The following is a 27,561-nucleotide window of genomic DNA, read 5'->3' on the forward strand; positions in this document are numbered from 1 at the left end:
CACGTACCTCCGTTTGTGGTCTTCCCACCTAATTCTTCCCTGACTTCATGCTATGGAAATGGTGGGCAGTAGGGTGGGTGGGGAGGAGGAAAATAAGTGCTATAAAAAGAATTATGGATAGTAGAGCCCTGTGAGAACAGCAAAAAAAAATTTTGCAATTCCAAAATTGTGTAAAATTCAGATTTTGATTTACAAAAATGAAAAGGGGTGAGAGCTTTCAGATGAACTAGGTTGAGTGCCAGAAACTGAAAACTGCTAACTCTGAAACAGGAATGCTTGGAGCATTGAAATGAAGTATTTTTTCACCACTCCTTGTGGAGTCTTATTGTGGTCATTAAGGTGAAAGCATCCGGTCTGGAGCATCAGCGGCTGTGGTGGCAAAGGATGGGGTGGACATGGAACTATGACGCAGTCAACTGCGCCATAGTGGTCGGCTGTGTGAGAGAGGTGGTGGGAGAAGGGTTAGTGGCGGGAATCGAGTGATCCATGACTCCACCTGTGACCGCTTCAACCCCTTTGTCTTCTGCCAGGCTTGAGCGACTGGGATGACGACGAGATCTTGGCTTCGGTGCTGGCGGTGTCACAACAGGAGTACTTGGAAAGCATGAAGAAGAGTGCCCTGCACAGAGACAGTGGTTCAGACAAAAGTTGATAACTCGTTTGCATCTCCTGTGTTCGCCTGACACCCCTTAGGTGCATGTTTTGGCAGGAAGGATGATAATACCTGGGACCCCTCCCCTCCTCTGCTGCTGCTGATCAAAGCTCCTTCGGCTGCCCTTTTGCCCCGTCATTTTTGGCTCTTTGCATCCAACCTCCAATGTGCTTGGGGGAGAAGCGAGAGAAGGACTGGACCTCCTCTGCAAGGAGCTGGAACACGCACAAACTGGGGCATGCTGGGCTTCCCCCTTCATCAGCCGTTCCTTCATTATTGAATATATCTATATATATGATCCAATCCTAAGTGAGACCTCCCCACTTTTGAATGGGAGGGTTGCAGTTTGCTTATAGGGTGGTGGGAAGGTGGACTCTTCCGGTTGGGTTTTGGAGAGCGGAGAGAAGCTCAGCTGCTTCTGTGGAAGCAGAGTGTGACTGCAGGGCCCACCAGGTTCCCTCACCCTTGGGAGCTGGGGATATAATAATGTTCAAGCATGAAGGGGGTTGGGGGGCTAAGCAGTGTGTTAACGGTTCTTTCACCTGCCCCCTTTTAACACTAGTATCCTGGCTTCTAACGGAAGGGTCTTCAGTAGAGTGGGTCCCTAAACCTGCAACCATTTGAAATCACTCCGCCTTCATCTCTGAGGAACAGCTGTGGTCATCTACAGGAGGACCACCTCCGTGGCTGCTTTTTCTTGCTCCACGTGGCAGCCCCTCTTCTCTTTCCCACTTGGGTGTCAGTCCCTGTTTGTTCACGTGTGGCCCCTGACATCTGGGAGTGCACCACAGGTTCCCGACTTTTTGCCCAGCCATGTGGTCTCCCTGACGCTCTGCTTGTTGGCTTTCTTGGCCTCTCCCGCTGCTGACTCTTCTATTCTCCCTGTGCCTAGCAGCGGGGGAGGAGGGACGGGGGGTTGGAGAACACACCACTTGTCATTCCATGTCAGCACTTCCTAGGAATGGGCCAGGCCTTTAGCTGCATCGTGGAAAGGAGGTGTTGGTAACAAAATGGACTCTGGCACAAGCTCAGAAGCTGTAGGCGACAACTCTACAATGTTGGGAAGGTCCCAGGTTGTCCTGTGATGAAAGTAGACCTTGAACCCCACAGTTGGGACCCATGCAAATGGCAGGGGAACCTGTCCCACGAGGACCCTAGACTGTTGGCAGGCTGGCCTGAAGGTCAATTAACTCCTAGAAAAGAAAGATCTTGCCTCTTCTGAGTGTGGTGTCTTCCTAATTACTGCTGTGGTTATACAATCCACCTAATGTGGCCATTTATTTTTTATTCTCGAATCCTGGGTGTGAACAAACGTTTCTGCCTTCCCCATTCATGCAAGGGGCACAGCACCAGTGCACTCAACTACTCCTGCAGCTTCGTGTTGTGTCCAAAATTCATGAAGGGCTGGGATTTGCTAAAGGTCCTTCCCCCTTGGCATTGCTTTCTGAGGCTGCAGAGTGGCAGCTTTGAAAAGGGGTGGGAGGGAAGTGGGTAGGTAGTCTACTGCTTTAGGAAGACAGGTTTCAAAGTGGTATTTGGTGCCTGAAATAAAGTATTGATCTATGCTCTACTTCTCTCTTCCCCCCCCAAAAAAAACCCCTTTGTGTTTCACCTGTGAGAGAGGTGATTAACTTCCCTGTGCAGAATGAGAAAATGAAGCAGGAACAGGTGAGGATGTACTTGAAGTATGAAAACAAAGCAAAATATCCAAGCCTCTTCCTCTGATGTGCTTTCTTGTTCCTACAAAACCCTTTCATGGGTCGCCTTTCCTTGCTTCTCCAGGGATCCCTTTATGCTCAGCTCCCATGATTCCCCCACAAGAGTTTGTAGATGGAGCCACTGGTTATCAGCTTCTTCGAACTGAACGGTGCACAGGGGCCACACTTGGATGTGCCCTTGGTCCCACTCCATGTGCTGGTTTACTGCCAATTAGATATTAAAATTACTTGACCAGAAATGCCAAATTCTGCAAGATCGTTATAAGCAGAATAAATCATGTAAATATTGCCTTGTTTGATCGAGTAAAGTAATCAAATAGATTTGCAATACACTGCAATGCGCGGAGGATACACACACACAAGCTACTTAACTGGTAACCATTCCTTTAGCCAGGCCTCATAAGGGATGGCAAGGCCTGTAATAGTCAGACTTACTAGAAAACGTAGAGCGCTGTGAAGAAGATTGAAGGAGGAGTTCCTTTATCTCCCCGCCCCCATGTTATATTCACCCTTTTTACCTTTCAGGATCTCCATTTTGGCAACTTAATTTTAAAAAAGGAATCTGAGATTCTCAGGAGCCTGGTGGGTTCCATGACTGAAGGCTGTTTTAGACAACAGTCATCCAGTGAAGCTATGTCTCGTATGTTAGAGTTGAGCTTTTGTATTAGACGGGGGGAAAGACCAGTTGAACAAATAAGCACAATATCTCTGGTTGATCTGTTCTTTTGAGCTGGACTTCATTCCTCACTTGCCCTCTCATCCCTGATGCACCATCTACTGCTCTTCTCCTGGAAAGACTCCGAAAGGGTCAGTGACCCATCATTACAGTTGGTGCCCTACAACCAGTAGGGAAGAACAGGTTTTTAAGCGCCACGTGGCAGCCAGGAATGGGCATTTGATCGCATTTCCAATCCAAAGAGATGTATATGTTTCTCTGTACAACTGTGGCTGGCTAACAGGTAGCAGGGACTATTCAGAGAAAAACCTTTATTTTATACTAATTGTTTCATTGCTTACACATCACAGACCAGCTTTCATATCTTACATATCACAGACCAGCTTTCTAGAAAGCGGAAGAGTAGCCAGGCACCATGCCTTAAGTAATTGCCAGTGCCAGCTTATCTATTGTTGCTACGTTGGCACCATGGAACATCAGCCCTGAAGGAGCAGTCACCAACCCGCTGATAACCAGCCCTCATATTTGCTGCCATTTGGGCAGAGGGAAATAGTTGGTAAGCAATTGCAGCCTGCTTCCCTGAATTGAAATAGCTACTCAAACCATGGCTAAATGAGCTTTTGCAAGTGCTTTGTGCAGCCATCAGAATAGGGGAAGTGCTATTGGCTAAGCCTAAGGGAGCAGACCCAAGTTTGGTCAGGAGAAGAGTCAAGGCTTATCCTGTTTTAGGTAAGTGAGCAGGCAGAAAGCAGCTACAAATGTTTTTCCCTGCCGTAAGATATGAGCTGGAACAAGCTGAGGATATGTACTAGACCTGGTCCACACATGGAGTAGAATAAGGTGACGTGACCATCAGTTGTCAATTATTGGAATGCTTTCCTGTGATTTAAAGGAGGGGGGAGCTTTGTAAACTAGTATAGTGGGAAGTATGCTGGGATAGATAGGGACGCGGGTGGCACTGTGGGTTAAACCACAGAGCCTAGGACTTGCCGATCAGAAGGTCGGCGGTTCGAATCCCTGTGATGCGGTGAGCTCCCGTTACTCGGTCCCTGCTCCTGCCAACCTAGCAGTTCGAAAGAAAGCACGTCAAAGTGCAAGTAGATAAATAGGTACCGCTCCAGCGGGAAGGTAAACTGTGTTTCCGTGTGCTGCTCTGGTTCGCCAGAAGCGGCTTAGTCATGCTGGCCACATGACCCGGAAGCTGTACGCCGGCTCCCTCGGCCAATAAAGCGAGATGAGCGCCGCAACCCCAGAATCTCACGACTGGACCTAATGGTCAGGGGTCCCTTTACCTTTACCTTTATGCTGGGATAGAACCTTTCTCCCAGTGTCTTAGTTGCTTTACTTGCAGGAAGCAATCAAAAATGGCAACCCCCTCCCCTTGGTGGTACAGTCTATTAAGATTTTACCACTTCATTCTGCTGCATGTGTAGATCAGGCTTCCACAATGGTACAGCTATGATAAAGAAGGATTATCAGCTGGCAGGGTCTTGGTCAATCAGCTGCAAATCAGCCATAGTTAAAACCATGCTCAAGGTGGCTTAGAACATGAAATACAAAAGTAGTCAAAGAGAATAATTAAAACAAAAAAGCACACAACCAAATCGAGCAATTTCCACGTAAATCATCATAAAACTAATATAAAATAACATAAATAACAGCAACAAAAAAAACCTCAGCTTTTGTAGCTGGAGAGTCAGGGCCGCAGACCAGGTTGCAAGGCAAGAAGCAGGTCTTTGGAGATCGGATAGCTCCATCTGTAGAGCATGAGACTCTTAGGCTTGTAGGTTCAATTCCCACGCTGGAGATTCCTGCATTTCAGGGGGTTGGACTAGATGACCCTTGTGGTCTCTTCCAACTCTTAAGATTCCAGGACTCACAGCCAAATGGTGCTGAGCACATTTATTTTAACTTTAAATTTGTTGCCCTTGAATACACCATTAATCTGCTCCCTCAGGCAGGCTTCCTCCCTTGGGCTGCTGCTCTGCTCAATGCAGGGGTGGGAAATTTGAAAAACCCCCCAATATATTGTTGAACTACAGTTCCCAGAATTCTTCACCACTGACTGCTGCTTGGAGCTGCTGGGTGTTGTAGTCCAACCACTTCCTGAGGGCCACAAGTTTCCCACCCCTGGTTTAATGCAACCTAATGCAGTTGCTCTGTCCCAGATAATGATGTAGGGTTGATGCCCTCCTCTTTACAGCTCCTTATCCCTTTGCCATTAATAATTTCTATAATATATACAGACTGCAGAATCCATCTTTTGGTGTATGCAGAATTAGAATTACCTTGATGTGGAATTTCATATTTTTAGTTCTTAAAAAAGCAAAGGAAATCAACATAGTGCTAAGCAGATTATTCCATCAGCGCAAGCGTTTCCGCTTGCTTGGTGGAATGATCTGCCCACCTTCCCCTGGATGCTGTCATGGGGGTTCTGCTGAACCCCCTCCAGAGCCAATGGAGGTGGTAAAGGGGGAAGCCCTACTGTACTAGTGGTAGCCTTAGCACAGGTTTCCACAGATGGGACTAGTTCATTGAATCAATACCTGACAGCCTGGGAATGTTGAACCAAAGCCTAGGGTCCATATCGGTAATGCAGAGCTGGGGAACTGCAAGCCCATGGCCAAATGTGCACCTTCAAGCCTCCCTCTCTTTCTGGCTTGGGCCACATGCCTCAGCAGCTCACCTTCGCACCTTCCTCACCTGGCTGAAACGTGTCTTACAAGTGTGTCTGATCATGCCTTTCGCTTGTTGGAATGGAGGACAGAGGGGCTCATGAGTGTGAATAGAATTCAGCAGACCTTGCAAAGATAAAGTTACCGGTACATTTCTTGCTCTGCATGCAGACCCCAGAAGGGAGTTTGACCCCTGGGCTGAAAAGGGTTATGTGCCCTTGCTCTAATGTGTGAGCTGTGTCTTCCCACTGTCTGCACAAAAACTGCGGCCATAGGCCAATTCCGTTCCTTATTCATGAAAACATGGTAGCTTTGGGATAACATCTAGATTCAGGTTATGTTGATAAACTGGGCGGAAGACTAAAGACTTGCTCTACTATATGAACAGGCAAAAAGAATAATCGATAAAATGGTTGGAAGGGAAGCTGGAGCATTGCCTACAGGCTCATGGTGAAGATTGAAAGTGTTAGGAAGAAATAGGAGGAAATCCCTCATTGTGAAACCACAGGAACAGGAGTCTGGGTCAGGCCTGTGAAATCTCAGCTCAGAGGTATACGTTGCCTACATTTCCTTTCAACAGAAGCAGAAGGGGAGAGATTTGCCATTCTAGCCTCCTGCTCTTTGACATTTGCTGGACAAACGGTTCCCATGGCATTGAGTCCCAAAGGTTAACATTGACCTCAGCTTCTTGGGGTGGAGACAGAAGGCATGAGGAAAAGGCATGGAAAGGAATCCACCAGCACTTTGCGTTGGTCCTGTCCCGATTCAAAGCCAGTCTGACTGGATCCTTTGGAATGGGATGACATTCCTGTGCAGCCGGGGCATGCAAGTGGTCAAACCAGATGCACAAGTTTCCAGCCCTTAGTGAACACACGCACTGAGCACACTTTAGCATTTGCTTTTGAAACATGCCTTGCTCAGATTAGCAGATTAGCTCCTCCGGTGACTAATGTCTCATGCATCAAATTCCTCACAAGTCCTAACTGAATCCCAGTACAGTGGTACCTCAGGTTACATACGCTTCAGGTTACAGACTCGGCTAACCCAGAAATAGTGCTTCAGGTTAAGAACTTTGCTTCAGGATGAGAACAGAAATCGTGCTCCAGCAGCGCAGCAGCAGCAGGAGGCCCCATTAGCTAAAGTGGTGCTTCAGGTTAAGAACAGTTTCAGGTTAAGTACGGACCTCCGGAACGAATTAAGTATTTAACCCAAGGTACCACTGTATCTCCTCTATATAGCAACCGCCCCTTCAACTATCGCTCTTGCTCCCATTATGAATGGGCTCTTCCAGATATATAGTTCATGAGATCTTATGCTGTAATACAGCTGGTGCCTCAATATCATTTTAAGCTTTGTCCTCCAACACCACACAGGTGAGAACGGGGACACTCCTTTTTGTCCACAAGGCCCTCATTTTCACATCCAAGATCCCTGAAATTGTCACCGTGCACTAAAACAGTTGCCTGAGGAAGGGCTGTAATGCAGTGATAGGGTAGCTGCTTTGCATGTAGAAGGTCCCAGTTCAACCCCTGACATCTCCAGGTAGCCATGGGAAGGCCCTGTGCCTGAAACCCTGGAGAGTGACAGCCAGCCAGTGGAGACAATAGTGAGCTAGATGGACTTGGTGTAAGGCAGGGTCCCATGAGAATAGGTTCCTACCAAAAGTTACTCTATGTTTACCAGATTTTTTCAATGAATCCAGGGACAATTTTTTATTTTTGAAGCTGAGTAGCAGCAGGGAGTCAGTAGTGGGGATGATGAGGCAAAATACCCTGGGCCCAAATGAACATGCATACAGTGGTACCTCGGGTTAAGTACTTAATTCGTTCCAGAGGTCCATACTTAACCTGAAACTGTTCTTAACCTGAAGCACCACTTTAGCTAATGGGGCCTCCAGCTGCTGCTGCGCCTCCGGAGCATGATTTCTGTTCTCATCCTGAAGCAAAGTTCTTAACCTGAAGCACTATTTCTGGCTTAGTGGAGTGTGTAACCTGAAGTGTATGTAACTTGAAGCGTATGTAACCCAAAGTACCACTGTATTGTATAAACGTGCAAAGCCCTTCTTTTGCACCCTGTGAAACATAAATGCGCAGAGTTTTTAAAAACTGGGCAACAGCCCACCACCCTCCCATGACTCCTGAGCCTTCCCCGATCTCCTGCCCCCTTCCCCCTTTGTTTTGACAGATTGTGGGGTGCTCGGGAGTCACGGGTGGGTGGCTGTTGCCTAGAAGGGGCGCAAGGCACGCGGTTTCTCTGCCAGGCAAGGTGCAAAGCCCTTCTTTCCCACCCTGTGAAACAAAAATGTGCAGTTTTTAAAAAACTGGGCAACACCCGCCCACAACTCCTGAGCCTCCCCCGATCAGTCAAAACAAGGGGGGCAGGAGATCTGTACCACCGGATGTCCCCGGTTCCCTTTCAGCAGTGGCGACAGCAGCAGCAGTCAGCAGCCCCAAGCCAGCCTGGTAGCGCAGTTGGCTCTGGCCAGCTTCAGGAGCTGCTCACTGCCGTGGTGCCCATTTTTCCTCTCTGGAAGTCCCCATGTGATGGGTTGCGCACAAGACACATCATTTGGGGACTTCCGGAGAGGAAATATGGTGGGCACCATGGCAGTGAGCAGCTCCTGAAGCCGGCCAGAGCCAACTGCGCTACCAGGCTGCTGAGGCTGCCGCTGCCACGTTCCCGGGGACAGATTTGCAAATTTGGGGGCAGATTTGCAAATCTGGGGACTGTCCCTGGAAACCGGGGACATCTGGTTACTCTCAATGCACTTGGTTGGATCCCAGCTAACAGCATGACCCTTCTGTGCATATCTATGGGACTTACTTCCAGAAAACTGGGTATACGATTGTCTGGAAAATTACAGGCTGGTTAGCTTAACATCTGTCCTGGGAAAACTGGTGGAAAATGTTTTTTACAGATAAAATGAGCATATAGAAGTAGAAGCCTTGCTAAACAACCAGCATGGCTTCTGCAAGGATAAGTTCTGTCTCACTAACCTATTAGTTATTTGAGAGTGTCAGAGGTAATCCAGTTAACACAGTGTATCTGGACTTTCAAGAAGCTTTCAAAGAAGTACCTCACCCAAAACTTCAGAGTAAACTCAGCTGTCAAGGAATTCTCTTGTGGCGAGATCCTCTTGTGGGTCAGAAAATGGTTAAGTAACAGGAAGCAGAGTAGAAATAAAGAAGAGGAGGAGGAGGAGTTTGGATTTGATATCCCGCTTTATCACTACCTGAAGGAGTCTCAAAGCGGTGAGTGGGGCTGAGAGACTTCAGAGAAGTGTGACTAGCCCAAGGTAACCCAGCAGCTGCATGTGGAGGAGCGGGGAAGCGAACCCGGTTCACCAGATTACGAGTCCACTGCTCTTAACCACTACATCACACTGGCTCTCCTGGAGGAGGACTGCAGAAAGTGGAGCCCCACAAGGGTCAGTATATGGGGACCTGTGCTTTTCAATATGTTCATAAACGAACTAGGTTTAGGGTTTAGGGGTGAGCGGCGTGGTGGCCAAGTTTGCTGCTGATATGAAACCGGGGTCAATTAAACAAAAAGAGATTGTGACAAGCTGCAAAAGGACCTTTCCAAACTGAGTGAACAAGCCATAAAATGGCAAATGCAATTCAGTGCAAAGTAGTGGGTGGGTGTTGGGGCAAAAATTATTAATTTCATGTACACGCTCATGGGATTTGAACTTGGTGACTGACCAGAAACGAGACCTTGAGCTCGATGAAGATGTCAACCCTGTGTGCAGCAGCTCTGAAAAAGACAAATCTATGCTAGGAATAATTAGGAAGTGAATTGAAAAGAAAGCTGCTGATGTCACAATGCTGTTATACAACTCTTCATTTGGAACTAAGTGTACAGTTCTGGTTGCCTCACATCAAACAGGATATTGTGGAGTTGGAAAAGGTCCAGAAAACGGCAACCAAAAGGGGTTTGTGTGACATTTCTATGAGGAAATGTTGCAGCATTTGGGACTTGTTAGTTTAAAGAAAAGGTGAGTAGGAGGGGACATGCTAGAAGTGTGTAAAATTATTTATAGCATACAAAAAGTGGATAAAGTTTTTCTCCCTCATTGCCCTAGAACTCATGGACATCAATTGAAGCTAAATGTTGGAAGATTCAGGACAGAGAAAACAAAGTCCTTCTTCACACAGTGCATAGCGAAAACTGAAAACAGGATGCTGAACTAGGTGGGCTTCTGGTCTGATCCTACAGGCCTCTTCTTATGTTTTTAATGAACATGACTTGGGTTCATTGATCTCAATGGGTCTACTCTAAGTGGAATTAGCATTGGGTACAACCCTGCCAACCTAGCAGTTCGAAAGCACGTCAAAGTGCAAGTAGATCAATAGGTACCGCTCCGGCGGGAAGGTAAATGGCGTTTCCGTGAGAAGCAGCTTAGTCATGCTGGCCACATGACCTGGAAGCTGTACACCAGCTCTCTCGGCCAGTGAAGCGAGATGAGCGCCACAACCCCAGAGTCGGCCATGACTGGACCTAATGGTTAGGGGTCCCTTTACCTTTTTTACAATCCTGAAACCTTAAAGAATTGTATCTGTAGCAGAAGTATGAATATGAACAACATGATTAAAAGACGCTCCTCAAATTTCCTTCAAAAGTCCAAACAAGGAGAAAACTGACAGAAAGACAGGCAGTGTCCTTGGTCAATGGGGACATTGGGAGAATTCAAATGTTTGCACTGATGGAATGATCAGAAGAGGGAGATGAGCTCCTCAAATTCTCTTCTAGCATCCCTTATTGTTTGCTTGGATTTCGATGAGAGTACTCTGAATAGGACTGGCATTAGATACAGCCCTAAGTCTCCCACACGCTTTTCTTTAGATAGTAAGGCTGTAATCCTGACTCAGTTTACCTGGTAGTACAGCCCAGTGAATTCAATGGGACTTACTTCTGAGTAGATAGGATTGGGATTGCACTTTTATGCACTTACATACCCTTTAGAAACCCCCTTTAACACAGTGAGACTGGTTTGGGTAAACGTGTAGGCTTGCATTGCACATTTTGAACTGTTAAATCTGGTCTACTGTAGGACAGCTAGCGGGAACCTTCAAATTCAAACCCCATCCACCCAGGCCAGCTTAACCTGGAACCAGTGATGATGGGACTTCAGACAGGCAACAGATTCTCCTTTACTAGAACCATTTTGGTTTTGTTATATTTTTAACCAAAAGCATCAACAGCCTTTTTGCTCCTGAGTCATCTTGACAACCCAAGGCAGCTGTGAACTTGGTTATTCATTTGTCCTCTAAACACCAAACATCACTCTGCTGCTTCTGTCCCATCCTGTTCTTTTTGTCCGAGTATTACATATTTCTGGATGCGTCAAGCTGAAAGTCTTCAATAGTAATAGTAATAGTAATAGTAATAATAATAATAATAATAATAATAATAATAATAATAATAATAATTAACAATCAGATCTAACTTGAAATTAAATACACTATTAAATGCTGGAGTTTTAACAGAGAAACTGTTTTCCATTTTTTCAGCACACCTTTCTCAGGAAATCAGCAGACACCAAACTTTTGCAGACAAAATTCTCATCTTCTACTGGACTGTGATGGATTTTGTCTTCTGTTGTAGTTGATGTGGTGCAAAACACCTGCAATCTGCCTTTGCTTTTTAAGAGCTCGTTGGGAACAGACCAAAATCCTATCTAATCCTCTTTCCCAGTGTGCCCAGTCAAATGCCCCAAGAAGCCCACAAGCAGCATATGAGGACAACGGTCCTCTCCCATAGGGAAGAAGTTCCGCTGATGTCCATGGAACTCAAACCCAGGTAAACATGCATCAAGCTGTAGTGCAACATGCACAGTTTTAAAATGACAAAAGAGACAGGGGCAGCGTGGAGTATTTATGTATCCTAATTCAGGGGTAGCAAATATGGTGCACCCCAGATGTTGCTGGACTCCAACTCTGATCAGCCCCAGCCAGCTTGACCAATGGTGAGGGATGATGGGAGTTGTAGTCTAGCAACATTTGGGGGCACCACACTGGCAACCATTGCCCCCTAATTCATTCATACTTTTTTAAGGAGAGGGGAGAAAAAGATTATTTGTTTAAAATGGTTTAGGGTTGTATCCAGGGTTAGTCCTATTTAGAGTACACCTATAGATTCATTATAGGTGTACATGTGGGACGCGGGTGGTGGTGTGGTCTAAACCACAGAGCCTAGGGCTTACAGATCAGAAGGTCGGCAGTTCGAATCCCCGCAATGGGGTGAGCTCCCATTGCTCGGTCCCTGCTCCTGCCAACCTAGCAGTTTGAAAGCACATCAAATTGCAAGTAGATAAATAGGTACCGCTCTGGGGGGAAGGTAAACGGCATTTCCGTGCGCTGCTCTGTTTCGCCAGAAGCGGCTTAGTCATGCTGGCCACATGACTCAGAAGCTGTATGCCGGCTCCCTTGGCCAGTAAACTAAGATGAGAGCCGCAACCCCAGAGTCGTCTGCAACTGGACCTAACGGTCAGGGGTCCCTTTACCTTTATAGATTCATTAATTTCAGTAGATCTACTCTAGCTTGGTAATATATAGTCCTTTGCAGCCATTGAGCTCAGACCCATTAAAGCTCAGACCTTGTGATCAACAAGGTCTAATTGACAAGTCAGCTATGCGGAAATTGTTCCCAAATCATCAGTGCAGCATGATTCTATGCAAGTTTACTTAGAAGCAAACTCCGCTATGTTCAATGTGGGGTTCAGTGTATTTAAATCTGCAGTCAACTCTTAGGTATATTTCTTTTGAATTAAGTCCCAGTAGGGTTTACTTCCAAGTAGGAGCGGGTGGCGCTGTGGTCTGAACCACCAGCCCTCTTGGGCTTGCTGATCAGAAGGTCGGCAGTTCAAATCTGCACTATGGGGTGAGCTCCTGTTGCTCTGTCCCAGCTTCTGCCAATCTAGCAGTTCGAAAGCACACCAGTGTAAGTAGATAAATAGGTACCGCTGCGGTGGGAAGGTAAATGGTGTTTCTGTGCACTCTGGTTTCTGTCATGGTGTTCCGTTGCTCCAGAAGCAGTTTAGTCATGCTAGCCACATGACCCAGAAAGCTGTCTGTGGACAAACGCCAGCTCCCTCGGCCTGAAAGCAAGATGAGCATCGCACCCCATAGCCGCCTTTGACTGGACTTAACTGTCCAGGGGTCCTTTACCTTTACCTTACTTCCAAATAAATTTTTAGCGCATTTCACATAGAATCACAGGAAGGGACCCTGAGGGTCATCTAGTCCAACCCCCTGCAATGCAGGAATATGCAGCTGTCCCTTATGGGGATCGAACCTGCAACTTTGGTGTTGTCAGCACCACGCTCTAACAAAGCGTTGTATCTGCAGAGCAGGAAATGAAAGGAGACGGATCTACTTGTCGACCTCTGGGTGACCAACAGTGGATCGGGAAGGATTTCTGACTCCCAGTTGTTTAACATTAGGAAGAACAAAATATCTTCCTCCCCTCCCCAAAATGAGCCAACCTGTTGTGGCCCTTTTGGTCCGCGAAAGGAAAGGACAGATCAGTTCTGGGAACTGGAAACCCAGTTCCCAGGCTCAGCATATGCTCAGAGGCACTTTGCTTTTTAATCCCAACTGTGTGCCTTCGGCATCTGCTCTGGGTGGAAATCTTGGAGTTCCTAGAAGAAGAAAGCAAAGCAGATTTTCCCCCAAGGCAGCACAATGCAAACTGCTTTGAGGGTTTTTCGGGGGGGGGTTAAGCAATCAAGCAGGATATAAATTTTATGAAATAACTGAAAAAGCCTGAAGCCCTCCCGGGCTCCCATTCCGTGAGCGCACAGGGGCTTTGGGTGGGAGCCAACCCACTTCAAGGCCAAGAGGAGGGTCAAGGCTGCCAGGCACACGCGCCTCCTTGGATCCTCGCCACGTCCATGCGGCTCAAGTTGATCTTTCCCGGTCGCGCGTGGAAAGGAAAAGCCCAGCCCGGCTCCGCACTCCACTTCCCGCCCCTCCAGTTGCGTCGGCTCATTTGCATAGAGGGCCAAAGGGAGACCTTTCATTGGCCGCCGCGGCGAGAGATGCAAATAAGCCGAGCCGCCTGAAAGGCCGGGTGCGTAAAAGCGCAGAGAGGAGTTGTCGGCTAGTCGGCTTCGGAACGGAACTGGAGAAGCGCGCTCAGCACTTGGAGCAACTATGCAGCGTCGGGGCGCCCGCCTGAGCCGCGCTTGAGCCGCCTGCGCCTCTGCGGGCATCGGTCCGGGCTCGAGATCGCGGACGAGGCAGCCCTGCTGGGGACGATGGTCCCGGAGCGGAGCGAAGTCGCTTGGAGTTCCGCAGGTAAGGCGTGCGCGCCCGTCTCCCCAGCTGGTGGAGGTTTCCTCCAAGGCTCGCGCGCCTCTTCGAGTGGGGTCGGGTTTGGAGGCGCGGATTTGCTCGATGAGGACTAGCTGCTTGCCCCCCAGACCCGGCTTACCTAGGGCGCACATACGAGGCACCGGCTTGTCGTGTTCAGAGACATACTATAATAATATTTTATTATTTATACCCCGCCCAACTGGCTGGGTTTCCCCACACATGCTGTGTGTACACACACACATATATAACGTTGCCAAACCTATTGTAAATGGAGTACCCAGTACCTCTGCAAAGCAGTTGCGATAAATAAAGTACCAGGAACTTTTATTTCAGTCCTTGGCTGTTGAAATGTAAATGTATCTGAACGCGGCAAGCATGTGCCTCGCGTGGGTGCACTAGTTGTATATGTGTGTGTGTGTTTATTTATTCATTCATTCATTCATTACATTGATATCCCGCCTTTCCTGGAAGCTGCTCAAAGCGAGGTACATAACTTCTCCCCATACTTGCTACCATAAGTGTCAACTCCCTGGGTGCCCGAGCATCCCCAAAATTCCCCATTAAGGAGCTGGGCACTCACAAATTTCGGCGCCACGGTCGCGGGGCCAAGTTGGCACTCCTGCTTGCTATCCCCGCAACAACTCTGCGAAGTACGTCCGTTACGCTGAGGCAGTGACCCAAGGTCACCCAGCGAGTTTAGTGACCGAGTCTGGGGGTTTGAACCCCGGTCTCCCAGGGCTTAGTGCAGCACTCTAACCGCCACACCACATTGTCTCTCATCTCCCTGTCCGTGTGCTCCCCAAAACTTAATGCGTGAAGAGTTCATGCGCTTTTTCAACGCACGGGATCCTATCCAACTTTTCTTTCTTGCACCCTCCCCCTGCTAAAGTTTTGGGTGCTGGGACGCTTCCAAAGGCGCAGGAGCAGAGCCAGTGAAGTGGTTGGTGTTAATTAATAATAATCTCCTTGACCACTCCATTCCCATCCTAAACTTGGTCGCCCGCAGTGGGTGTAAGGCGGAGGAAAAGGGGAAACTCTGCAAGATGCGCCTTCTCGCTCGTGGCTGCAGGATAGGGCGCATCTCTATGCATTTTTCTCTTCTGTCTCTTTGCCCTGTTGGGTTCCTTGGCAGAAAGCTTCGGTAGTAGCGGAGACCTGCTTTCTTTCTCTGCTGCAGATCGCCCTGGTTCTTCGTCCGTCTCCCTCTCACTTCCTCGCCAGTCGCCCCTCCTTTCTTCATTCCTCTCGACGCCCTTTTCCGACAGGGCTGCCGGTTCCTTGGAAAGGTGGGCGCCACCTCGGAAAGCCCTTTCCCCCAGTTGCTGTCCACCTGACCTTGGGGTTAGGGGTGCGCCTAAGGCAACTCTGGGGTTTGGGCACTGGGGAAACAGGGGTGTGCAATGCCTTAAAGCCTGGAATAGCTCGGTTGGGAGAGCATGAGACTCTTAATGTTGTGAGTTCGAGCCCCGTGTTGGGCAAAATATTCCTGCACTTGGACTAGATGACCCCGCGACGCCCCTTCCAATTTACAACATAATGATCTCTATAATAAATGGGAGTTATGGGAGGGGAGAAATGAAGTGATGTTCCACAGATGCGCCCCTTTTCTGCCTCCCTTTCTCCTTGGAAAAACCCAAGGATCCTTCTTTTGCACGATGGTTTTAGGCAGAGGGACCCGCTATTCCCGCGGCGTCTGGTTACCTCGCGTGCCCCCTAACCTGGTGCACACAGCACAAGGAAAGCGGGCAGGCGACGCAGAGGGAAGGTCGGAGAAGCAGCCTGGGTGGCGAAATGCCTGGAAGCGGCGAGGGCGACTCTCTGCTGCCCCCCACCGAATAAAGTGCGCGCGAGAAAGGGCGAGTCAGTTCACAAACTCGTTAAGCATCCCTGCTCTCCCACGCCAGTGAGAAACTCCGCGGTATGCAGCCGTGGCTGGTTTGGATTCCTGTTAGATGAGATGTGCGGCATCTTTGTCATGCTTGCTTTATTTACAAACACATGCGAGCAGAGCATGAGTTCAGCAAAGAGGTTGCATTACCTCCAGCTAGATGGAAACTCTCTTTTTCCAAATTGCCTACTGCTCTTTCTTTTCCCCTGGTTCAGACACGCCTCCCCCCCCTCCATCCCCTGGAGGGATATCTCCTCCCCTGATAACTCATTCAAAAACAGAGGATTTCCCAGAAACAACCTCCTAACCTTTACCTCCCATTGGTGAATCATCAGGCAAACATCCTGGATTCTCACCTCGCCCCATCTGCCTAACAAACGAACTCCTTTCTCATGCTATCTGCGGGATGGGCTTTTGCCTCAAGCGAAAGAAGCGCAGCTGAATGTGACCTAGTTGGAGTTGCTAATTCTTTGCTTCCTGAAGGGACTCTTGTGCCTTTTAAGCCCTTTGTAATGGGAAGCCTCCTCCATCTCCTCTTGCATTCCAAGCGCGCAAAATGCAGGCGGAGCGCTGTTGTGCTCAGCTCCTCCTGCTTGCATGCTTCTGGCAAGCATCTGGCGGGCCACCTTGACAGCAAGATGCTGGAGTTAATTTGCCATTGGCCTCATCCATCAGGCTCTTCTGGCAAACTGTTCCTGTAATAGTTTTGCAGCAAGCAAAATGTGGTCAGGGACAGCCTTCCTCCATTGCTGCATGCACCTCCTTCCTGGAAAAAAAACTTTGCCCATTGACTTCAAGGCAAGGAACCTCCATTCATAAAAAAAGAGTTGGCCACAACACACCCAAGGATCTTAGCCTGCAGCTCTCGCTCTCTCTTTCCTCCCACTTCTTGTTTGTATTAAAGCTGGGCTAAGAGGCAGTCAACCAGGAAGTCCAGTTGCACCAGCTGCCAGGCTGGGGAAGCCGGTCTCTGATGGGCAGGAGAGCAGCTGTCCTTCCTGTGAGTCACATGCAAGGCTCTGGGCGGCTTTGTCATTTACTGAGTTGTCCTGTGTTTAAAGCATGAGAAGTGAGGATCTAAAGCAGGCACCCCCAACTTTCGGCCCTCCAGATGTTTTGGACTACAATTCCCATCATCCCTGACCACTGGTCCTGTTAGCTAGGGATCATGGGAGTTGTAGGCCAAAACATCTGGAGGGCCAAAGGTTGGGGATGCCTGATCTAAAGCCTCAGAAAATTTGGCTACTGCCTGCCCATCTTCTTCACTTCCTCCCTAACCCCTTCACTCCAGTGCCTTTAGGACCAAACGGTCTGACGTTAGGGATGCCAAAATCCTTTCATGCAGTTAAATAAATGGCAGAGCTCTTCTTTAATTTCTGGAAACTGCAAGTGGGGAGAGTGCTCTTGTGTTTAGGTTTCCCAGAGGCATTTGTTTGGGCACTGTGAGAGCAGCATGTTGGACTTGAAGGCCATGGACCTGATCCAGCAATCTTCTCTTACGTTTTCTTCATAGCAGCTGTACAGCGGGCAGGAGATAGACAGGCAAGCCTTTCTCAGGCCCGGAGATGCAGAAATTAGGAAAGCTTCACTTCTTGCAAGACGGGGGCACCTGTGGCCCTGCAGGTGTTGCTGGACTACAGCTCTCATCAACCCCAACCTGTATAGCGAATGGCTGAGGATGATGGGAGTTGGAGTCCAGCAACACCTGCAGGGCCACAGGTGCCCCATCCCTGGTGGGGGTCTATCTTTCTCCTCTGCTTGAGAAGTTTGGAGGAGTCGCTCTGAATTTGGGAGCCATTTGCAGTGTTCTTGAACTCAAATTCTTCTTGGAGGCAGTGATGCAGTGCATTCGTTTTAGCCCCTGGCCTCAATGGATTGACAGGAGGGAGTCTTTCTCTAGATGCTCATGTGGGCCTCACTTTCCTCCCTCCAATTTAGTGGTGTGGTAAGCAGACCCTGTTTTATTTGAGGGTCCTTCTGCTTAGTCGGGGCCCTGCTGTCTGCCCCAGAGTCCTGCCCTGGCAGTGCCACTGTAGGAGCCATCAGAACTGTTGCTGGATCTGGAGCACTGGTTGGAGCAAGAATGAACAGAAGCCTAGCATAGTGCTGTCATGGTGAAACAGCTACAGCAACGTCCCAGTGTGAATCCAGCCCCAGTAACTTTGTCGTCTACTCTTTTCTCTCTAGGTAAAGACAAAGAATCCTTTGAAGCTCTATATAAGCAAGGCAGCTTGCTGGGCAAAGGCGGCTTTGGGATGGTCTACGCTGGACACAGGATTGCTGATGGACTGCAGGTGAGACTTTGTGATGGGAATGGCTGCTGGAAGGAGCACTTCGCACGTGATGCAGCAGCAAGTGTGAGCTTGCAACAGCGCATGGCAGGGGTCAGCAACCTAAGGCCCATGGGCCACAAGCAGCCCATGGGGGTCATTTAACCGGCCCCCAAACCGAACTGCCCACTTGCCCAGCTAAACCAGCACGGAACGGGGACTCGCTTCCATGGTGCCAGAAATCGCATCTGCGCAGATGCCAGAAATCGCGGGTGCTCATTCTCAGGCCCACAGAGTGATTTCCACTGGAGTGAACCGGGCCAGGCAAGGTAAACCTTGCTGAGCCCTGGTGAATGGGGGATCCCCAGAACACGGAGTGGGGAGGAGGAAAGGGAATATCATTCTGTTGGGTCAGCAGAAATGCCTGTGCTAAGACAATCTCCTTAGTGTTACGTTGAATTCCACCCAGAGGTTCGAGGAATGTTGCTAAAAGAGAAAGTCTGCAGTCCTGATATAGTGAAAGTCCTGCTTCAGTCTCTGTGGGTGGAGGGGGTTTAAAAGTGGTGTGATTTAGGCTCTCATCTCTCTTGTGTTTTCTCCCATAGGTTGCAATCAAGCATGTTGCCAGGAATAAAGTTTCACACTGGGCAGAGCTGGTGAGTTTGTTCGAAAAGCGTTCACCTTCCGTACTGAAGCAACATTCTGTTGACTCCTTAGTTATTCCAGAACTCCTTGTACTTAGTTTATTCTTTGTCTTCCTTTTGCAGCCTAACGGGGCAATGGTGCCTCTGGAAGTGGCGCTGATGAAGCTCGTGTGCTCAGGATCTGGCCACCGGGGCGTGATTCGCCTCCTGGACTGGTATGAAGGCCCCGAAGGCTTTTTCCTCGTCCTGGAGAGGCCTGAGAACTGCCAGGATCTCTTTGACTATGTGACTGAGCAGGGCCCCCTCCCTGAGAAACTCTGCCGCCAGTTCTTCCGCCAGGTGGTGGAAGCCGCTCGCCACTGCCACGAAAAGGGGGTGGTACATCGGGACATCAAGGACGAGAACATCCTGGTGGATTTGCGCACCGGCAACCTCAAACTGATTGACTTTGGTTCTGGTGCTTTTCTGAGGGATTCTGCCTACACAGAGTTTGATGGTGAGTGTCAAGGCATTGGAACGTTTTTCCACCTTGGAGGGAAGTGAGACCTAAGGGCTCTGGCAGTGGAAAGCTGGGAGCTGCAACTGCTGAGAGGCCATATCAAAACAGGGGAATTTACTTCTCAGTTCTACTTCCCAGGGTACTTTCATCCCCTTGGAGATGGTTAGGATCCTGGTCTAGAACACAGGGTGTCTAACTTCTGAGCTTGCTTTGAGGTGTTTACTTGTTCGTTATGAGTTATTTGAAGTCCCAGTAATTGGAGGTTTAAGAAACCCACAAAGCCAGCTCCTGCATGAAGATCTGCTCAGTAGGCCTTCTGCAAGGGTCCACCTTACAGCCCACTTTCTCTAAAGCAGGGACTTCTCAGTCATGGCACTGTTTTTATGGCTTAGAAATGCCAGTCTTACTAAATCTGGTGAGTTTCAGGAAACCGACAAAGGCTGTCTTGTTCAGCCAAAGCTCACTAGGCAAAATTATTGCCAAGATTGTCTTTCAGAATCTGGTTCTGTTTATTTGTTACTTGATCCCTTGTTGTTCTATCGGCGTTGCTGGGTTTATTTTATTTTTAAACACACTCTTTCTATTTTTTTCTGCTTTAATTTCTATAGAAGTGGTCTTTTAAGTTGTTTTAAATGCAATATTTAGAGGGGGTGTTTTTTTAAAAAATGAATGTATCTTAGGCTTGGAACGATTGGTAACCTGTTGGCTTCTCTCACCATCTCAGGTACCCGTGTGTACAGCCCACCAGAGTGGGTGGAATCCCAGCAGTACCATGCCCTGCCAGCCACGGTCTGGTCATTGGGGATCCTGCTTTATGACATGGTGTGTGGCGATATCCCTTTTGAACGGGACGAGGAGATTCTGGCTGCAACTGTGGAGTTCCGCACCCCTGTCTCTGCTGGTGAGTGTGTCTGCAAACTGAGGAGATATAGTTATAAACCCAACAAGGAGTTGAATTTGAAATGGTTCTTACATTTACCCTACTCGTGCTGATCCGGCCTCTCAACCACAGGGCCATTTACCCTTTGAGAAGGACCTGGGTGGCTCTTGATATGATTTTCTTGTAAGCCACGTAGGAAGAAAAAAAAATCCTAAACGGTTCAAGATTCCCCATCTCCTTCATTTTTACCTTGTGCCTAAAAGTTCATATGGACACGGGTGGCACTGTGGGTTAAACCACAGAGCCTAGGGCTTGCCAATCAGAAGGTTGGTGGTTCGAATCCCCACAATGGAGTGAGCTCCCATTGCTCGGTCCCAGCTCCTGCCAACCTAGCAGTTCAAAAGCACGTCAAAGTGCAAGTAGATAAATAGGTACCACTCTGGTGGGAAGGTAAACGGCGTTTCCGTGTGCTGCTCTGGTTTGCCAAAAGCGGCTTAGTCATGCTGGCCACATGACCCGGAAGCTGTACGCCGGCTCCCTCAACCTATAGAGCGAGATGAGCGCCACAACCCCAGAGTCGGCCATGACTGGACCTAATGGCCAGGGGTCCCTTTACCTTTTAAAAGTTTATACCCCATTTCTACCTATCCACAGCCTTAAGGACTAGTGACTTTGGGAGATGGGTGGGTGTGTACCTTTTAAAACAAGGAATTTCATCCTCAGTTTCTCAAATTGGTAAATCCTTCACTTAGGATTGAATCCCTGCAATCTCAAATTCAGATTACAGTGTACAAAGGCCTAACTGGCGCAGGGTGGCGGAATGCCTTTGCAAGCCAAGGCTCCTGTATATCCTTGTAATGTTGGTTCTTCTACTTTCCCAGACTGCCAAGATCTAATCCGATGGTGCTTATCTCTGGAACCTTCTGAACGGCCAACGCTGGAACAAGTGCTGTCGCACTCCTGGCTAAAGCTTGACCCTCTTCTTCAGCCTGAAGAACTGCAGAGCCTAGCAAGCCCTCGGGCCACAGTTTGCAACAGCAGCGGCTGAGAGACTTAATACCTCTTCTCTTCTCTCCTCCCCTTCTGCGATGGGGAGGTGGTGCTAATTTGCTACCGCTGAACCTCAGGCAGCCAGGCTTGGTCACTGGCTGAGAAAGAGTTAACCTGGTTCTACAGGTGTGTGTATGTGTGCGTGTTAAAGAGTTTCCCTCTTGTCTAGAGCCACAACTGGGTAGAGAATTCAGATTTCGGAGTTCAAAGTCCTCTCAGCTGCCCAAAGGATGTTTGAATTCTGGGCCTGCCCAGCAATCAGACGTAATTGTACATGTAAATACTTGTGTATTGCAATTTTTCAGCCTTTCGGAAGAAAAGGATTCTGGGGTAGGTTTTTGCTGCCCTATCGTGTGTGTGTGTGTGCTAATTTTTAAAAAGGAAATGTTTGCAGATAAATTTCACTCAATGAAATCTGAATGGAAATCTATTTAATAAAAATTATTTTGTAAAAGTCAATCCTTGCTCATTTCAGGTGAAGGGCTGTTTTGTCTGACTGCATTTACATATGGGAGGCTTGCAACGTCTGTAATGTGGAAGTCAAACCATATATTAGATTTCTCTCCCTAAAGTCTATCCTACATTTAACACTCAGATGTCACAAATGCAAAACAAAGGCTTGAATGTGCCTGTCCCAATTCCAACAGGGTTGGACCATAACCCCCAAACGGCGCACTGTCCCCATAACTGCATTAGTCACTTTGAGGTATCGTAATTGTTCTGGAGACAAAACTCCTTTGTCTTCTTGTTCTATAACTGACCTCACAATGGAGACTGAGAAGGTGGTTGATAAGCCAAAACCATATTCCACTATTACAGCACCTGAAACTTCTATATATTAATAATATGTAGGGTTGCCATATATCTGGAATTTCCCAGACATGTCTGGGATTAAAGCGGCGAAAATAGCGCCTGGGGGGAATTTCGGGAAATTGGCAAAATGTTTGGAATTTTACCAACAGAAGCAGGAAGTGCCTTTTTGGGGAGGTGAATAAAGCTCAACAACTTTTATGTCCGGAATTTTACTTCCTGAAATATGGCAACCCTAATTAAAATGAAGCCTATTGATCCAAACTCTCAAAGCTGGCATGAAGTGGAGATGATGGGGGAAGATTTTGGTCTATACAGGCCAGAGTTTTATAAGGTCTTGCAGGCCAAATTTGACCGATGGACATGACGTGATGTCATGCGATGTCTCCAGCATATGGCGAGTTTATGGTGCACATCTGCTATGTTTGTTGTTGTTTAGTCATTTAGTCGTGTCCGACTCTTCGTGACCCCCTGGACCAGAGCACACCAGGCACTCCTGTCTTCCACTGCCTCCCGCAATTTGGTCAAACTCATGCTGGTAGCTTTGAGAACACTGTCCAACCATGTCTGTCGTCCCCTTCTCCTTGTGCCCTCCATCTTTCCCAACATCAGGGTCTTTTCCAGGGAGTCTTCTCTTCTCATGAGGTGGCCAAAGTCTTAGAGCCTCAGCTTCAGGATCTGTCCTTCCAGTGAGCACTCACATTTGCATTTTCTTGAGCAAATGAAATGGTCAGAAAAGCAGCTGCCAGTAGAAGAATTATAAGTGATTCACATATTAAGTGTAATAACAGATACCTATTATTATTTCAGAGATTCCCTTCCATACCTCTTCCCAACATTTGTATGGTAGCAATTTCCTCCTGTCTTTCCCTTCATACTTTTGGGGTTTAAGAAAAATTACAATCTTGCACTACTCGACCCAGGGCTGACATGAGTGGGATATAGGAAGCTGCCTTTGTACATTATTGGCCATTTGTCAATCTAGCTCATTATTGTCTACACGGACTGGCAGCCACTGTTGAGGTTTTCAGGCAGCCCTACCTGGGGTTGCTATTGGGGAATGAACCTGGCACCTTCTGAATGCATAACAGCTGCTGCCTTCTCCTGAAGTGCCACTCCTTTTGCTAGAAAAGGAACATTCCAATGCCAGGAAAAAATACCCTGTTTATGAAATTAGCAAGGCAAGTTCCTGTAAATCCCGCCCTCAGGGATGTAAGTTTGGGATGTGACGCACAACTGATACTAGCGTCACTTGACTGTTTGCTTGCCCGCCCAAGCACACATTTGCCGGCCACACCCTGACAAGACCTGCGCCATTCGCTTGTCACCTGTGTGCTTGTTTTGTGTACCTGCCCTCGCCTTTCCGGTTGCAACATCCTGTGTAGGAAGTTCTAACCCTTAGGAATGAGCAGCAGGACAAGGGAACTGGGCGGCAGAAACCCCAAGGTTTAAGGAAGGTTCAGAGAGGACTAACTGGGGGAAAAACTGATGTCTCATCACAGCACAGTAAAGTCACTGTGTAAATTTCAGCAAATGTCAGCCTAAACCTGTTTAAGTGGATTCTAGTCCATGAAAGCTTATGCCGAAGTATATACATTGCAGTACAATCCTATACAAGCCTACTCTGAAGTAAGCCCCATTGAGTTCACCGGGTCTTAACTACGAACCCAAAAATCTGGTATCTCATTAAAACCGGTGCCAAAGTTTTGCAGTTGTTTTGCAGCAAAATCCCTGTGTTTTGCATCACTCCACAAATGGAGTAATTGATACATCAAACCGGGGGTCGTAGTTAACACCCAAAAACCCAACATTGTCCAATCGACCCCAAACTGGCGGCAAACCTTGGCAAAAGTTTTACTGCAAAACCCCCACATTTTGCAGCACCCCACAAATGGAGCAATAGACTGTCAAACAGGGTCACCCATAAACCCAACATTGCTCTGTTTTTGGTGCACTGGAAAACCCAGGGTTTTTGCTGCAGAACGCTGCCAAACCTTTGCCAAACTTTGGCACTGGTTTGGAGTGAATCGGAAAACTTTGGGGTTTTGGGTGACCCTGGGACTCCCTGGTTTGAGGGTCTATTGCAGGGGTCAGCAAACTTTTTCACCAGGGGGCCAGTCCACTGTCCCTAAGACCTTTGGGGAGCTGGACTATATTTTGGGGGAGGAAATGAACGAATTCCTATGCCCCACAAATAACCCAGAGATGCATTTTAAATAAAAGCACACATAAAGGTAAAGATAAAGGTACCCCTGCCCGTACGGGCCAGTCTTGACAGACTCTGGGGTTGTGCGCCCATCTCACTTAAGAGGCCAGGGGCCAGCGCTGTCCGAAGACACTTCCGGGTCACGTGGCCAGCATGACATCGCTGCTCTGGCGAGCCAGAGCCGCACACGGAAACGCCATTTACCTTCCCGCTAGAAAGTGGTCCCTATTTATCTACTTGCACCCGGAGGTGCTTTCGAACTGCTAGGTTGGCAGGCGCTGGGACCGAGCAACGGGAGCGCACCCCGCCGCGGGGATTCGAACCGCCGACCTTTCGATCGGCAAGCCCTAGGCGCTGAGGCTTTTACCCACAGCGCCACCCGTGTAAAAACACACTGATTCCCGGACTGTCCGCAGGCCAGATTTAGAAAGCGATTGGGCCGCATCCGGCCCCCAGACCTTAGTTTGCCGACCCATGGTCTATTGCTTCATTTGTGAGTGGCTGCAAAATGCAGGGTTTTCGTTGCAACGTTGCCAAACGTTGGCACCGGTTTGGAGTGAATTGGATGATGTTTGGTTTTTGGATGGTAACTATGAATCCCTGTTTGATGTATCAATTACTCCATTTTTGGGGCGCTGCAAAACATAGGTTTTATGCTGCAAAAACTTTGGCACCAGATTCAAGGGGATCCCAGATTTGGGGGTTTGTACTTAATGAAGCTTGCATAAATTTGCAATGCATTCCCCAACGTCATGCATAGGAATATGCTATAAGTATGGTATCATAAGATTCTGTAGTTGTTATTGGCATCCAAGAGTTCACCCACCTCCTTTGCTGGTCCCCTATTAATGTATTTAAATAACTTCTTAGAATCATAGAGTCGTGATTCTAAAGCATGCCACCCAACCTATGCTTAAGAACCTCCAAGGAAGGAGAGGGAGTCCACAGCCTCCAGAGGGAGTCTTGTTCCACCTTCCAACAGCTCTTACTGTCAGAAACAGATAGGTAGCCGTGTTGGTCTGCCATAGTCAAAACAAAATTTTTTTCCCCTTCCAGTAGCACCTTAAAGACCAACTAAGTTAGTTCTTGGTATGAGCTTTCGTGTGCATGCACACTTCTTCAGATACATACACTGAAACAGAAGTTGCCAGATCCTTCTATATAGTGAGAAGGTGGGGAGAAGGTGGGTAGAGGGGTATTTACAACCTCTCCTGGACAATGATAGTTCTCTTTCTCAAGCTCTGGGAGGAAGACCTTTCATTGCCTACAGACAGCCACCCAATCTTAAACAACTCCTAACCCACAATAATACTACAACCAGACGTAACACGGACACTGGCACCAGAGCCTGCAATAAACCCAGATGCCAACTTTGCTGCCACATACACCCGGACAACACCATTACTGGCCCCAACAACATCACACATACCATCTCGGGACTATTTAATTGCTCATCGTCTAACATTGTATATGCCATCAAATGCCAACAGTGTCCTTCAGCTCTCTATATTGGACAAACAGGCCAAACCTTACGCCAAAGAATAAACGGACATAAATCGGACATCAAGAATCACAAGACAGAGAAACCAGTAGGAGAACACTTCAATCTCCCAGGACATTCTATACAAGATCTCAAAGTAGCTGTTTTACTACAAAGGAATTTCAGAAATAGACTGGAAAGAGAAGCTGCTGAATTGCAACTCATTACCAAACTTAAAACCATGGAGAGACCTGGTCTGAACAAAGACATTGGATTCTTATCTCATTATACATGACAAAGCCATTTTTCACCTTCTCACCCCTTGCTTTTTCCTGTAAGACCTATTGCAGTCGTTAAGAGTTGTCAACAGGCTCATCACAGCTATCTGCCAATCACCCATTCCCACCACCCTTCTGAGTAATACCCCTCCCCACCTTCTCACTATATAGAGGGATCTGGCAACTTCTGTTTCAAGTGTATCTGAAGAAGTGTGCATGCACACGAAAGCTCATACCAAGAACTAACTTAGTTGGTCTTTAAGGTGCTACTGGAAGGAAAAAAAAATTTTGTTTTTACTGTCAGAAAGTTATTCTTGATGTTTAGTTGGAATCCCCTTTCTTGTACCTTGGTTTGCATCCTACCCTCTGGAGCAGGAGAAAACAAGCTTGCTTTATCCTCCATGTGATGTACACTGTTCCATTGTTTTTAGCAATGTATTCCTCAGAATCTTTTTTATTTCTTTCCAAAGTTTGTATTCCTTTCTGTTCTACTTATTTAGACCAGATTCAGGCAGGTAGCCATGTTGGTCTGACACAGTCGAAATATATAAAAAAATTAAAAAATTGTCCAGTAGTACCTTACAAACCAAGTAAGTTTGTTCTTGGTATAAGCTTATTTAGACCAGACTTCCATATTTTGAAGAAAGCATTCTTGCCTCTAAGAGCTGTTTTCCCTCTGCTGCTTAAACCACAGCAACATCCTTCTGACCTCGTGCTACCATTCCTCAACTGCAGTGTACACACCAGCTTAGCTTCTAAGAATTGTGTTTTGGAGCAGATTCAAAGCATTTGGCACTTTTGCCTTTGCTAAAAGAGTATTGGGAAATGATCTATAATGAACTGAAAAAAATGTTTAAAATTACTTTCCCAAAAAAACCATAGTTCTTTTTGCTGGGGATAACCCAGACTGAAATCCCCAGGTGTCAGAAAAGGTTATTTATGTACCGTACCCAATTTTCTTAGCCCCAAAATGGAAAGTGAGCAAGGACCCAACTAAAGAGGATTGGCAACTTAAGTTGACAGAATATGCACAATTTGCAGATTTAGCATATAGAATAAGAGAGCAAGAAGAACATAGGTCTGAAGAAGATTGGAAAACATTTATTGAATATATGGAAAATAACTGTGTACAGCTGAAAACACTGGCAGCATGAGGATAAATTAAACAGAGTAAATACTGGTAATGCTTGATGGATGTAAAAGTGGAAAATTGATTTGAATGGTTATAGTAAAATATGCAGGGATATAGGATATGAAAAATGAACCGTGGAAAGAGAAGAAGGGAAGTCATTGAATACTTTAAAGTTTGTAAAATGTTTATTTGAAATTGTAATTCAGAAAATTTAATAAAAAATATTATATATTGTTATAATAATTTTAAGGTCATATATAATAATAAATAAATGTTCATAACTGTATACATAAACCACATGTCTGAAACCCCACAGAAAAGGTCCTGAACAAATTGACCTCAAATACTTCTCTGCAAGGTCAAAGTGGGAAACCTCCCCATTGTC

General features: G+C 47.4%; 2 protein-coding genes across 3 annotated transcripts in view; both read left to right on the forward strand.

The window, feature by feature from the left end:
- OTUD5 (OTU deubiquitinase 5) overlaps positions 1 to 2,659 on the forward strand; it is a 45,051-nt gene extending 42,392 nt beyond the window's left edge. For both annotated transcript variants that reach the window (XM_053370266.1, XM_053370267.1), the window contains one exon: positions 531 to 2,659. In XM_053370266.1, coding sequence (XP_053226241.1) covers positions 531 to 652 — 122 coding nt within the window. In that variant the 3' untranslated portion in view covers positions 653 to 2,659. The remainder of the gene's footprint in view (positions 1 to 530) is intronic.
- An 11,146-nt stretch (positions 2,660 to 13,805) lies between these two features.
- On the forward strand, positions 13,806 to 21,729 carry PIM2 (Pim-2 proto-oncogene, serine/threonine kinase). Its single transcript, XM_053371273.1, has 6 exons — positions 13,806 to 14,021; positions 18,115 to 18,221; positions 18,803 to 18,853; positions 18,965 to 19,337; positions 20,065 to 20,241; positions 21,102 to 21,729. Exons 1-6 carry the CDS (start codon positions 13,982 to 13,984, stop codon positions 21,266 to 21,268), a joined length of 915 nt encoding a protein of 304 aa, XP_053227248.1. The 5' UTR covers positions 13,806 to 13,981; the 3' UTR covers positions 21,269 to 21,729.
- Positions 21,730 to 27,561: the final 5,832 nt, after the last annotated feature.

The sequence above is a fragment of the Podarcis raffonei genome, chromosome 17 (genome assembly GCF_027172205.1).
Source record: "Podarcis raffonei isolate rPodRaf1 chromosome 17, rPodRaf1.pri, whole genome shotgun sequence".
Classification (NCBI taxonomy): Eukaryota; Metazoa; Chordata; class Lepidosauria; order Squamata; family Lacertidae; genus Podarcis; species Podarcis raffonei.

Bases quoted from the DNA above. Each gene is read 5' to 3' on its own strand.
- PIM2 (XM_053371273.1), top strand. From the start codon at position 13,982: ATGGTCCCGGAGCGGAGCGAAGTCGCTTGGAGTTCCGCAG. The intron at 18,222-18,802 runs GTGAGACTTTGT...TTTCTCCCATAG, and splicing joins GGATTGCTGATGGACTGCAG to GTTGCAATCAAGCATGTTGC. The intron at 19,338-20,064 runs GTGAGTGTCAAG...TCACCATCTCAG, and splicing joins TGCCTACACAGAGTTTGATG to GTACCCGTGTGTACAGCCCA.